Source organism: Lipotes vexillifer, unplaced genomic scaffold (genome assembly GCF_000442215.2).
Source record: "Lipotes vexillifer unplaced genomic scaffold, Lipotes_vexillifer_v1.1 scaffold1879, whole genome shotgun sequence".
Classification (NCBI taxonomy): domain Eukaryota; kingdom Metazoa; phylum Chordata; class Mammalia; order Artiodactyla; family Lipotidae; genus Lipotes; species Lipotes vexillifer.
This window is the reverse complement of record NW_006795858.1, coordinates 325517-338877: the sequence shown is the minus strand read 5'-3', so window position 1 is coordinate 338877 and position 13361 is coordinate 325517. Positions and strand designations below refer to the sequence as shown.

The window sequence follows — 13361 nt, the reverse complement described above, 5'->3', positions numbered from 1 at the left end:
CAAAAAAAAAAAAAAAAAAAAAAAAAAGGAGATATAATTTTTTAAAAAACTATTTGTATCTTCAGAGTCACATGTGTCATGGATATCTTCAGTGTATATGGAAATATATATATAGTAATAGTAGTCAATGGAAAGTAACAGTGAATCCAATTATAGTTCTGATTTTTTTATACCAAATTCTGAACTTTAATGACAAAACTACTTTAAACGTTCTTTATTTTTCCTCTGTTGGATTTGCTTTCCAGATGTATCATAGAATTCGTCATTCGGAGTGCATTTACCGGGTCACCATGGAGAAGCTGTCCTATCATAGCATTTGTACTGCAGAGGAATGGCAAGGCCTCATGCATTTCAACCTTCCCGCCCGTCTTTGCAAAGAAATTGAACTGTGAGAGTTTTGTCTTGTCAGTTTCTTCAGGAACAGATTTTTAATTTGATTGAATTTAAAGTGAAATGGGTTCTAGAATTAGAATCATAAATACCATATTACATGTGTGGTTTCTTGTGTTGCCATTTTCCCCTTGGAAGGAAGGAAAAGCCAGATCTCTTTATCTTTAAAAAAAAAGTCTGAATACCATTTTGAAATGATTTAACCTAAATGTTAGCTTTTCTCTTTAGTCTTTTGCACACTTTACACTATGTAATATTTAATATTCAAAATGACATTTAATATCAGATAGCTGAAAGTTTTCATTTCCATATAATTTTAAATTTACAAATTAAATCTGAGAATTTAGTAATAAATAGTTCAACTTTCACACTTTGTTTCTAATCCTATGCTAATGTATTTGTTACTGGTGGTAGGACCTGCCCGTTAGAAGTACAAGCCAACACTATATAACCACATAAAAGATCTTCAGAAGTGATCCAGAGCTGATATTTGTTTATACTTGGAAACAGAATATTCTTAAATTAATTAAACAAGGAGGCCGTTAGACTGATGTGACTTTAATGCCCTGCTGGCCTAGTAAACGAACCTGTAAATCAAAACCTGTAAATGCCTCAAGGTAACGAGATGGAAATGCTAAGGACAGCCAGTTCTGAACAGCCAATTAGGCCTTAAGCTGTAGCCAATCAAATAATTTCTTTTCTTTGCGTCTTTAGATGTGTTTCCATGGCTCCTGTCACCAAAGCGCTCAACCGCTTTAAGTTGGTGCTGCCCTATTCAAATGGGTTTTTGCTCAAATAAACTCTTAAGATTTTTAATACGCTTCAGTTTATCTTTTAACAGCATATGTATTATATAGTGTGTGTGTGTGTGTGTGTGTGTGTGTATATGTGTATATATATATATATATATATATACACACACATATATATATATATAGTATATGTTGTGATATAATAAGAAATATATGACTATAGTCTTTGTAGCTAGTTCCTGGCACAGAGCTCCTTTTACTCTTGTAATTCCCTGAGTGATCTGGGTGAGAGAGGCATCTTTTGTTACTCATATTAAACCTCTTTCAGCCACCCTGAGTTTTTGAGTGGCTCTCGGAGGATGAGGGCCAGTTGCCAGAGAAACCAGCATATGATTAGAGGGTTGGAAGTCAGCCTTACCCTTGGACTCCTTTCCAGGGAGAACTGGGGATTAAGCTAATCACCAGTGATCCGTGATTTAGTCAACCATACCCATGTACTGGAACCTCCAAAAAACCCTAACCAAGGGGTTCGGCGAGTTTCCAGGTTGGTGAAGGCATCAGGTGCTATAAAGGGGGTGCCCCCAGAGAGGCATGGGAGCTCCACAGCCCTCCCCCCTACCTCACCCTGTGCATCTCTTTGGCTTGGCTCTTCCTGCGTTGTATCCCTCATAGTAAACCGGTGATAGTAAACGAAGTGTCTCCCTGAGTTCTGGAGCTGTCCTAGTGCATCATCTGACCTGAGGAGGGGTTGTGGGAACAGCCAATGGATTAGAGTGTGGGTGGCCTGGGCTTGTGATTGATGTTTCAAGTGGGGGCAGCCTGTGGGCCTGTGCCCCTAACCTCTGGGGTCTGCATTAACTCCAGGTAGTGACAGAATTGAACTGAATTGCAGGAAATCAGCTGGCATCTGCGGAGAACCGGAGAATTGCTTGGTGTGGAAAACTCACACATTTGGTGTCAGAAGTGCTGTAACGAGAGGAAAATGGTCTCTTTTAATACTTTCCCGTTCTGCTTATTTGGGTTAAATGTTTGTAACCAAATTAGCACATGAAAAATAGGTAATAACTTTGGATGTTAATATTTATGAAACTTTTCTCTGGATTAAAATAGGAAATAGACTAATTTTCATCTCTCAGAAAATTTCAGATGAGATCCTCCCCCGTATCTGTGAGTTGTAGGGCTCATAATCTAATTATTTTGAACTTTGTCATTGCTCTGATAACAAACACAACATTCCTTTTTTTACAGATTGCTTAATAAAGAATTAAGCAATGGCTTAGATCTTGGACTAAGTTCCTGAGGGAATGTGTGGAATTTCCTGCTGGAAACCTTTGAATACAACAGAGATGTGACTGAGAGAGGCAGGAAGAGGGGGCCGAACTCCCAGTATTTTTTTAGTCTCTTGATAGGCAAAAAGTTAAATTACTCCCTTTACTTGTTATTATGTTTATCCTAAGTAATTACATTTGCTCATGACCTGTGCTTTCTGTTTATTTCAGGTTCCACTTTGACATCGGTCCCTTTGAAAACATGTGGCCTGGAATTTTCGTCTACATGGTCCACCGGTCCTGTGGAACAGCCTGGTATGTGTGACCCACACACTTGCTTTAAAATCCTCCTTCCCTACCTAAATGCCTCACCACTTTCTTGGTTGATAATTACCTTAAATATGCCATATAGAAATTGTTTTTCTAGATATTTAAATTAAAAAGGCTAAGATTATTGGACAAATGTGCAGCCTTTTTAGATTCCCTCAGAGGCTGCCCCTTGGTTAACAACCAGGTCTAACCAGGTGATCAGAAGGATATAGGTGGAGCTAAAAGAGATAGAGGTTACTTCTCAACATAATTGCATACTGTTTTCAGGTGTGTTTTGGAATGTACATACACATTTGACATCGACTTTCACCTTTAACTTCGATATATCAGTTAAAACAAGTGTGAAGGAAACAGGTCTCCTAATCCAAAGTCTAGTTCTTTGTTAGTAATGAAGTTATGTTGCCCTTTCCTTGCAAATCTCTCTCCTCTCCTTGTGGCCTGTCCTAGAGGCCTTTCATGACTTTGTATCTGGGTTTTTTTTTTTTTTTTTACAGCTTAAAAACATACTTAAAATGCAAGGAATAATTTTCTTTTTCTCTTTTTTTTTACTAATTCAGTCATTATGTGGCTTATAGAGGCTCTTAGCATCTCTAGAACTAAATTGTCACTTGTTTCCTATTGAATTCTGTGTTTTCTCTTATTTCCATCAGCAACTTTTATAAATTATTGTCTCAAAAGGATGCACACAGTGTAACTAATGCCACTTATTTCTTAGATAGCAATTGAGACTTCGACCAGTTGAAACTCTTAAAATCATATACCTCACACTTCAGGGACATTTGGAAATTTTCAGTGGAGAAAGATAACGGTTATATGTATTTAGAGGTTTTATGGACTCTCATCTCTTTGGTATTTCGGGGAGTCCTGTTTCATATTGATATGCCTTTGTCTTAAGCTGCCTTAAATCCACTGAGAGAGTTGGTGGGGCTTTAAATACGTGTAAACACAGGATACACATAAAAATTTATAACCATATTGTATGATAAAATACGTCATATTCTTTCATGGACTGCGTCAAGATTTGGATATAGCCATCTGCTACCACCGCTTAATAATTTGAGTGTCCCATGGTAATTTGGATTCCTCTTGAAAGGAAAATCACTCACCTAGGAAATTCTTATAGTATACATGTTTGCAGTTTGTGAATCTGAATATGCTTTCTGGAAAAACTTAGCTAAAAATACCCTTGAACAGGATGATGATATGCTGTTGTCTGTTGAGCATGATGGGATGCAGGAGTTGCTTGAAAGCTAAGGAAGAGGTGGCGGGCGTTCATGATGGGTAACGGCAAGCTGATTCTGGGATTTGCTCCCCGGTGGGCCCGTTACCGTGTCAGAGCACGAGCCACCAAAGAGTCTGCCTCTCTCACCTGGCTGGAGAAGCAGTGGGGAGGTTGGTGAGTGAGGCCCCCGTGCTCCTGCATCCCATCCCGGCGGAAGTGTTCACCCGTGCAAGCGTGTACAGGACAGACGTGCACATCTAGTGGTCTCCTGGAACGTACTGGTTCTTTACCAGTTTCTATCATGACAATTTCTTTTCCACACAGCTTTGAGCTTGAAAAGTTGTGTCGTTTTATCATGTCTGTGAAGAAAAACTATCGTCGGGTCCCTTACCACAACTGGAAGCACGCGGTCACGGTGGCACACTGCATGTATGCCATACTCCAGAACAACCACGGGCTCTTCACCGAACTCGAGGTGGGTGTGCACACCCTTTCTTTCTCCCGCTTCAAATAACCTGAGTGGGTTGAAGTACTCTATGTCTGCAGTACATTTATGATATAATTAGGTGACTCTATTGTCATTCCAGGGCAAATTTTGGTTCCGTAAATTCACAGAAGCACACTTTTTAAATTGTTGTACCCAAGCATTTTCCCTATTATTTTGTATAAGCAATGTAGATACAGAAATTCCAACTTCATCAAAATGTCCCTCAAGGAAACACTCATTTTTGTAGTCTTTCTTCCCCGTTAAAGCTGAATTCTTCTGAAAGGATGTAAACAAAGTGAATTGTTCTCTATGCCCTTATGCCCTGGGTAATGGAGACATATCCTACCCATCTGAGAACCCAGAGCACTAAATACAATTAAAACATAAATGCTTATTTGACCTTCTCTAGCATAAGGGAACAGGGGCTCGGCACTGTTCCACTGATTCACCGGACTTTACAGACTTGGAGTTGGTGACACACTCAGAGAAGATTTGGGGATGCCTAGTCCATTCATGCACTGCTGTCGAGCCCCTTCCTTGAATGCCCAGCCCGAATTTGGTAATGGGGCGCCTTCGTCCCAGCTGTGCTCCTCCCAGGCGGGACCTTCCTGACGGCCTCGCTGCCTTCTCTCCACAAGGTCCCAGCAGCCCTAGGAAAGCCCTAACTCGAATCCACCCTTCCCTCCTCCTGCTTCAGGACATGTGAAGAAAAGGGGGCTGCCGTCTCTGTGATAAAGAAATTGTGCTTCTCCCCAGGTCACGTCCACCAACACTAGAACCCTGAGGTCTAGTCCTGTCCTTTCCATCCTGTCAGACCAAATTCACAATTTGGGTGGGAAACTTGAAAGATGCATTTTAGAAAAAAAATGCTATTGTAAAGAAAGAGTCAAAAGGTTCCTTTTTTTATTAATAATCTTTAGATGGGGCTTAGCCTAATCAATAATTTATTATTTATCACACACACGATGAAAATTTTTCTTTTTTAATATAAATTTTTCTAAACAATTTTCCATCTCATTGAACCCCATATTTTTTAAAATTTCAGTATTTCTCCATTCACTTCCTTTTAAGAAAGCAATTTTATTATCTTTTCTGCCAAAAGTTAGCTTGTAAGCTTGAGAATTATAGAAATTATTCTTTTGGATTATATTAAAATTTATATTCAAAAATGGAAAAGTTTTAAGACAAATGAGATAAGTTTTGTTACTATATATTGACTTCCATTTAAGTTTCTAGAATTATATCATTCTGGTTCTCCAGAAACTTCAGGTCTTTTGGCTAAAAATAACCCCAAAATAACATACATAAGTATTTAAAATATATTTTATAAGGTGCATATGTAATCTCTAGTAGAGCTTTAGAAATGATCATTTGATGTTTTTAAAGGAAAAGTTAACAAAGGTAGTTCTTTGTAAATTATTTTCAGATGCTTGATTCTGGCATACACTTGACAAAACTATTGAACATCAATACAAATAAAATAGGTTAAAAGGAATTAGAAAGCTTTTTATCTATTGTGCCAGATTTTACAACCTTGACATTTCTTACCAGATTCATTATGGCTGACGTTGCAGCATAAAATATGGGAACAGCCCCCAAACAAAACGACCCTCAGAACATACACAGTTCAGTGTCTTAAGACCTCCGAACACTTAGGGTTGGTCCCCTGCCTACCGCATAGTTTAGGGGTGCGGGTGCCCGGGGCGACCTCCCTGCCCATTAGGTGGCAGGAGAAACCAGCGCGGCTCCGCGAGACTAAGGCAGCAGCAGGGCGCAGGCGCAGTGGCCCTGTGGGGCTCTCTGCAGGCGCCGGCCCCGCGGCAGGTGGCGCCGCGCACGCCGGCTTCACGCCCTCCTCCGATGCTGCCCGGGCTCCTGTCCAGAGCCGCCCTGCCAGTTGCCCTGGTCTCAGAGGTCCCTCTGCCCTCGCGGTTCCTCCCTCCCCGCTCCCTCCGCGCTGGGTCCCCCGCAGGCTCTGCATCCCGTGCAGGTCGCAGGCTGGGGTCTCCGCCTCACTGCGCCCTCTGCCTCTGCCTGTCCGCTCGGCTCCCTCCGGATTTCTAGGCTCTTCTTTGCCGCCGGCCCCCGGTGGAGCCGCTGTGCTGTGGCCGCCTGCAATTCCTCTCCTCCCCTTTTCTCTGAAAGCAGCCCCATCACCCCCCAGAAAACGCTCTGGTCCAGGGGCCGTGCGGGTCCAAGGGTCAGGCTTTCCTCTTTGCGTCGCTGTTCTCACGTGGCTCCCAAGGACCCCCAGCACCCTCGGTTCGCGAGCGCTCCTCCCAGCCCGCTCCCCCTTCAACTTTCCCTTCTCAGTGACGACCCCGTCCATCAGCGTCTAAGGCTGATGACCTGGCCCTCAGGCTTGGCTTCCCCTCCCCCGCTCGGCGTCCTGCCCTCCTTTCTTCTCATGCCCAGCCTGCCAGAAAGCTCTGCTGATCTTCCAGACTTTAGTCATGTCTCCTAAGCCTGTGTTGCTGGCGTCCTGGTCTAAGCTTCTGTTATGTTTTGCCCGAGTCACGACGAAAGCCTCCCCCAGTTCTCTCCCACCCTCCTGGAGTCTGTTCTCAGTACAGTGGCCACCGTGGGGACCTTTAAAGAACGTCAGCTAGATGATGTCACTGCTCTGCTAAAAACCCCGCCATCGGTCCCTGGATCACAGATAATATCTTTACCCTCCCCTGCCCTGCCCTGCCCTCACGTTGTTCCTCTCTGTCCTCCTCTCCCCGCAACCCCCGCAGTGGTCAGTCTTGGTCACGTGACTCTGGTCCTGTGACTCGCGGGCAGGCTCCCCTGCCAGGATGTGCGCTGGCTGAGAGCCCCGCCCCCGCCCCCGCCCCCGGGAGCCGCCTGCTTCTCCCCTTCACCTGCGCTTCTGCCTGTCTGAGGCCCATCCTAACTGCTGTACATCACAGACACCCGCCTCTCACCTGTCCCCTTCAGCCTGCTCTTCCTTTTATCTTTTTGTATACAATTTGCCATTTTTCAAATGCTTTATGATTTACTTGCTATATTCCTCATTTATGATAGCAGTAACATCGTTAGAATTTAATATTGAATAGATTTTTGAGTGAAGAACTGATACTGCCCTCTCCTTTTGCAGACTTGCTTTATCTGGGATTCTTTGGAACATTTGCTTTAATTTGATACCACCTACTCTTTTTACCAGAGTCGATCAGGAAAACTCAAGAATAATTTGACTGTTAAGTTCATAAGCAGAAAGACAAAGAAACTGGTTAAAAAAGAAGTTAGATTATCTGTTATTTCAGGCATTCATGAGCATGTTGGCTGCATCAGCGACAGAAGTCAGTATGATAAGAATACTAACCGTAACGTTCCTCATGTCCCATTTCTTTGTTTTGAACATCTGTGCACTGTGGTTTCTCCTTAAGCGCAAGGGACTGCTTATTGCGTGTCTGTGCCATGACCTGGACCACAGGGGCTTCAGTAACAGCTACCTGCAGAAATTCGACCACCCCCTCGCAGCACTATACTCCACGTCGACCATGGAACAGCATCACTTCTCCCAGACCGTTTCCATCCTTCAGGTGAGGCGCCCAGGGCCACGTGCCTGCCCGCTGCCCCGTGTGTGCGTCGTCTTGTCAGAGAGACCCACGGTTTATACGTAAAAGAGGGATATTCTCCTGGCTTCCTTTAGAAACAGCAGCTACATTTTATCGTAAAATCTTTTTTAAAAGATTTATATATATTTTGTAATCACATTTGATTTTTAAGTACGTTATACCCTAAGGCAAAGTTTGTTTCACATAGTTAATTTAATCCACGTGGATCATCACGTTCTTGAACCAGAATGTGTTGAACAACGAATCTTGAACGTTAGGCAAACAAGATTTTAAGTGCATTGAAGTTCTTTTATTTTTTCTTTTGTGTGTTTTTAAATTGAGTTTTCTTGCTTTTGAGATGTCCTTAGTGACTGATGTGGATGCTGACAGGTCTCCCTTCCCTGTGAGATATGTACGCTCCTTCTGCACTTCAAACCTTTTTCCCAAAGTCATCTTAACTACGTAACTATCGCCTCATAATGCTCTGACTCCTCTCACAGACAATTTTTAAAATGTGATCTATGTTCGACTTAAGAATAGTGGACCCCATTGCTTCCTCTCACTGTCAGCACCCCAAAATAGGAAGAGAAATCTTATTAGATCTTCTGATTACGTGTCTACGGGAAGGATTTGGAATTTTTAAGGTTGTGACGCAAAGCCCCGGCAGGACCTCAGCAGCGCCTGGCTGTGGGCGACTTGCGAAGCAGAAAGGTGTCTGCCACTTGGTGCAGTTTTCCTTTCTGGTGTAGCCCAGGCCTCCCCTGACCACCCAGGGCTCTCTTCCTCTCCGTAGCTTCTCCTAGTGGCGCCTCATGGTCCCAGCTGTCGCAGTGATTGGTAGTACTGCACACTCAGATCTTTTCAAAACCCAGCAACATTTACGTGGTCAGGCCCCTTTTCCTCAGGACTGAGAAGGTAAATGGTGAGCTTACTGAAGTGCAGGTGCTCTTCTGATGACCTGCGGGGTAGAGTGAAAGGTCTGTCAGATACGGAGTCATATCCGGCAGGTGGCTGAATGTCCCCCTTGCTCCCGGGCTGGTTCTATCCCTGAAAGCAATAGGTAGTCACCATTCCCGATGTTCCCTTGGCACCAATACTTTATTTTTTAAATGATGTATGTTACGTATGTTTGGCTGGATAGATAGATACATACATACCTACCTAGAAATTTAAGCAGGATGAAAGATGTGTGTGGATATGTGTATATGTGTATGTGTTTGTATGTGTGTATGATATAGATGTGTGTACCTATATATGTGTGTATATAATAGGTGTATATACACACACATATATATTAACACACACATGCATTGGAACATGCTTTTTGTAAATAGACATTTTATAAAACTTTATGACAGTTTATATCTCCTTTCCCCTTAGGCTATTTATGTGCCCAGGAAGAAGGGTATGTGCCAGAAATGACATCAGGGCGCCTTCATTTAGAAATAATTAGGACTCCCTGGGCCCCATGTGCATCCTGTGTCCTAAATGAATTCATACGTATGACTATGACAGCATTGCTGGCAATTTAATCTGCAAATGAATTTTAATAGCCTTCATAAAGTTCCCTCAGAAAACCTATTTTAAATATAAGAGAATTAGTTTTTACAGAGGCCAGGATTGCTGCTGGATGGAATAGGATATAAACTGTGTGATACAGCAGTGATAGAAAGCAGAAGGGATGGAGAGGCTCTGACCCAGCCAAGGAAGACTTCTGGCAGGAAGACTTACTCCATTTGCCGCCGTTGACAGTGGAGGTGGCACAGAGCAGTTTGTCCCATTTTCAGCAAACCCTCAGCCACGTGGGGGCTCCGTGTTACATGATGCGGTGTTCCTAGAATGATCAGAGCGTCATCGCGGGAACTCAGGCAGTGAATTAAGTTCAAGCACGCTGTTGGCATCCACAGAGTTGTTGGAGGGTAGTTAGATTCCGAGTATTAGAGAAGGCATTTCAGTCACTGGCGGGTGGAACATAAGGGCAGCTTTGTTCTTGTGTCTTTAGAGAGGTGAGGTTCTCAACAGACGAATGGGATGGGAAGCCGGCTAGAAGAACCGTCGTGGCCGCAGGTTCAGCCCACCAGTTGAAATCTGAATCTGTATCCTGGCTTGACCAACACCTCCTGTGTGAGCTGTGACAGGGAGAAACATGGGGGGCATCAACTCATGGTCCCATCTTCATGGGCAGGAGGATGGCGGAGGGCTCCTTCCTTTTCTGGAAGTCTCTAGAATCTGCTGATTATACATGCTCACGATAACTCCTCTGAGTTTTACTTCTCAGATCCATCTAACTGCCTCTTCAAATTCGTTTCAATAGTGAACATATTTATTCACTGCCTCGCAGCTGCCAGCACACGCTTCAGGTCCGGGGGACAGTGATAGCAAAAGCACAAATGCCTGTTGTGTCCACAGCTCCGCCCTCAAGTGGATCTTCTTGCCGTTCCACCTGGCCGGCCGCCTGGGGTCCCAGCCATCCTAATAGGCTGTGGCTCTCATGCCTGTGTGTCAGCCTGGGGTACCGTAAGGTTCTGTTTCCAAACGCTTGAACTGTGTTTGGCATTCAGTGTGGCCAAAATCATGCTGAGTTATTTTACAGCTCCTGTGATGGCGCCTCACTCACCCCATGGGTCAGTGACCCTGTTAGAGTCCTTCCCCCTCATCTTGCCCCCAGCTCCAGTCACCAGGCCCTGCCAGTTTGAAGTTTTGTCAGGACACCTCCAGACTTGACCAATTAAGGTGATATCCTTGGCTGAGAGTAAAATTTAATTTCAACATCCAGTCACTGAATTATTAGACAGAACAAAATGTCATTACATCACACGGAGCCCTCTGATAGGTCTGTCCGCCCAGTGGTCACGGTAGTGAAGGGCTTCTCCTTCGGAGTCCTCATCTCCGCAGGCAGTCTTCAGCGCTCTGGCTGCACAGAGGATCGCAGTCCCGCAACTATTCGTCCTTTGGCAACGTGGCCAAAGAGGAGATTAAAAAATGCACCATGATGGTTAGAGATGGCTCCCCATGAGGCCTCCTCAAAGCTGTGTGTGTGGCTCTGTGTGTGTGTCTACAGACCACAGTATTGTTAACCCGAATGCTGACTTTCAGTGTTGTTGCCACAATTACTTATGGGATAATCTGGGCGGCTGGGGAAGCGTGGGGAAGAGGCCCCCTGTGTGACCACAGCAACCTCAGCGAACAGAAAGGGGAAGTATATTTAAAAGCTAACCTCAGTCCTTCACACACTAGCACAGAACTATTCACGGTGCAGCACGGCAGGAGGGGCGTATGTTCGTTCACACTTGCCCTCACTTCCGTCACAGGGAGAAAGATGCAGTGGGCAGTTCCCACCCTCCCCCCGCCCCGCCCCGAGTGGGCAGTGGGAGGAGGTTAAGTCAGGAACGAAGTAAGGAGAAACGTGAAAGCATTAGAGGAAAGATAGGTTCAGATTCTTAACTTTTGCTGAGCTGCCCCTTGTCTCAACGTTGGGCCTCAGGACTGTTTTCCCGGTGACTGGGGCCCGGGGCTGTGTACAGGCGGTGAGGGGCATTCAGGGGAGACGGAGTTCCCATTTGGCGCCTGTAGTGGATGCTGAACTGGCCCCTCTGAGCGTACAGTCTCCTACGTGTCCATGAAGGACTTTTCCCGAGTGACATCCCAAATTCCGCCTTCATTAGACGTTGTCTGTTTGACTGACTTTTCCCCCTTTTTTTTTTTTTTTTTTTTTTTTTTTTTGCGGTACGCGGGCCTCTCACTGTTGTGGCCTCTCCCGTTGCGGAGCACAGGCTCCGGACGCGCAGGCTCAGCGGCCATAACTCACGCGCCCAGCCGCTCCACGGCATGTGGGATCTTCCCGGACCGGGTCACGAACCCGCGTCCCCTGCATCGGCAGGCGGACTCTCAACCACTGTGCCACCAGGGAAGCCCCTTTTTCCCCCATATTGATCACCATTTTCCCAAACTTGTGGTTCTCAAATTTATCTTCCAAATATATGTCTGAACATGTTATTCTCCTTTTTTTTTTTTTTTTTTTTTTTTTTTTTTGCGGTACGCGGGCCTCTCACTGTTGCGGCCTCTCCCGTTGCGGGGACGCGCTGGCTCAGCGGCCATGGTTCACGGGCCCAGCCGCTCCGCGGCATGTGGGATCCTCCCGGACCGGGGCACGAACCCGTGTCCCCTGCATCGGCAGGCGGACTCTCAACCACTGCGCCACCAGGGACACCCTATTCTCCTTTTGAAAAGCCACCAGTGGGTCCCATGGCCTCAAGAATAAATTTTGTTTCTGAATTGATATACAAGTCTTTTATGAATGGCCTCTGCCTGTTCCAGGACTATTGTACGTGTATTTTTGCAGTTCTAGACCATTTCTTAACTGTGCATTGTCTAGAGTTTTCTATTTTGGTGGCCAGCTTCTCCTTATCTTTAAGACTCAGCTCAGGCAGTACCTCCTCCGGTGAAAGTATTTTATGACGTCTCCACATAACTGGGGCACAATTGTGTGCCTTTTCCACATGGCCCCTGAGTCTCTTAAACATACACGTATTCTAGAGTTCTCACGTGGTATAAAAATTTTCTGTTTGTGAGTTTAGCCTTCCTCTGCTCTGAATTGTAAGCCCGGTGAGGACAGTCGCTGCCCCTAGTTCATCTCCATCCCGCAGGCCTGCTGCCGGGTCTGTTGACGTGGGTGGTGGTGGTCACGTGAAGATAAGAATGTGGACCTAAGAGTCAGAGAAGGCAAAACAATGTGTGCAACGTTTGGCGACTGGTAACTGCCAGGTTCTATTTAGGGGAAACTGAGTAGCTATGTCTCCTTAGGACAAAGCGTGTAAGGTGGCTCAGTGGTGTAGGGTAAGTGGAATGACTGCAGGTAAGGAGACTGTTCTATGTGGACAGTGACAAGATAGTGGGTAAGCTTTGTGTTCTGACCTAAAACTTACCCATCCAAGCATTTTTATTTAGCAACGGTGATAGAACCATTAGCGATAGAATATTAAATCCATTTTAATGTTCATTGAACATTCCTTTATTTAATGTTCGTAATTAATGTTCATTTTAATAGTCAAATTATATTTCATAATAAGATGTTAATGATTATTTTGAATATTGAACCTACCCTTTTTCTGCCTTTTGCCTTCTGTGAATACCCTACGTTTGGTACGCAGAAGTCAAAATTTTAGAAAACAGGGCTTCCGTGGTGGCGCAGCGGTTGGGAGTCCGCCTGCCGATGCAGGGGACGCAGGTTCGTGCCCCGGTCCGGGAAGACCCCACGTGCCGCGGAGCGGCTGGGCCCGTGAGCCATGGCCGCTGAGCCTGCGCGTCCGGAGCCTGTGCTCCGCAACGGGAGAGGCCACGGCAGTGAGAGGC

At 45.1% G+C, this 13361-nt stretch overlaps 1 protein-coding gene across 1 annotated transcript in view; it reads left to right on the top strand.

Annotated features, from left to right (window-relative positions):
* The window catches only part of PDE10A (phosphodiesterase 10A), a gene marked incomplete at its 5' end in the record, with an annotated part of 175295 nt that overhangs the window by 123870 nt on the left and 38064 nt on the right, over positions 1–13361 (top strand). Inside the window, 4 exons of the mRNA XM_007467932.1 lie at positions 246–388; positions 2642–2725; positions 4287–4437; positions 7839–7994. Of these exons, the coding sequence (XP_007467994.1) occupies positions 246–388; positions 2642–2725; positions 4287–4437; positions 7839–7994 (534 nt within the window). The remainder of the gene's footprint in view (positions 1–245; positions 389–2641; positions 2726–4286; positions 4438–7838; positions 7995–13361) is intronic.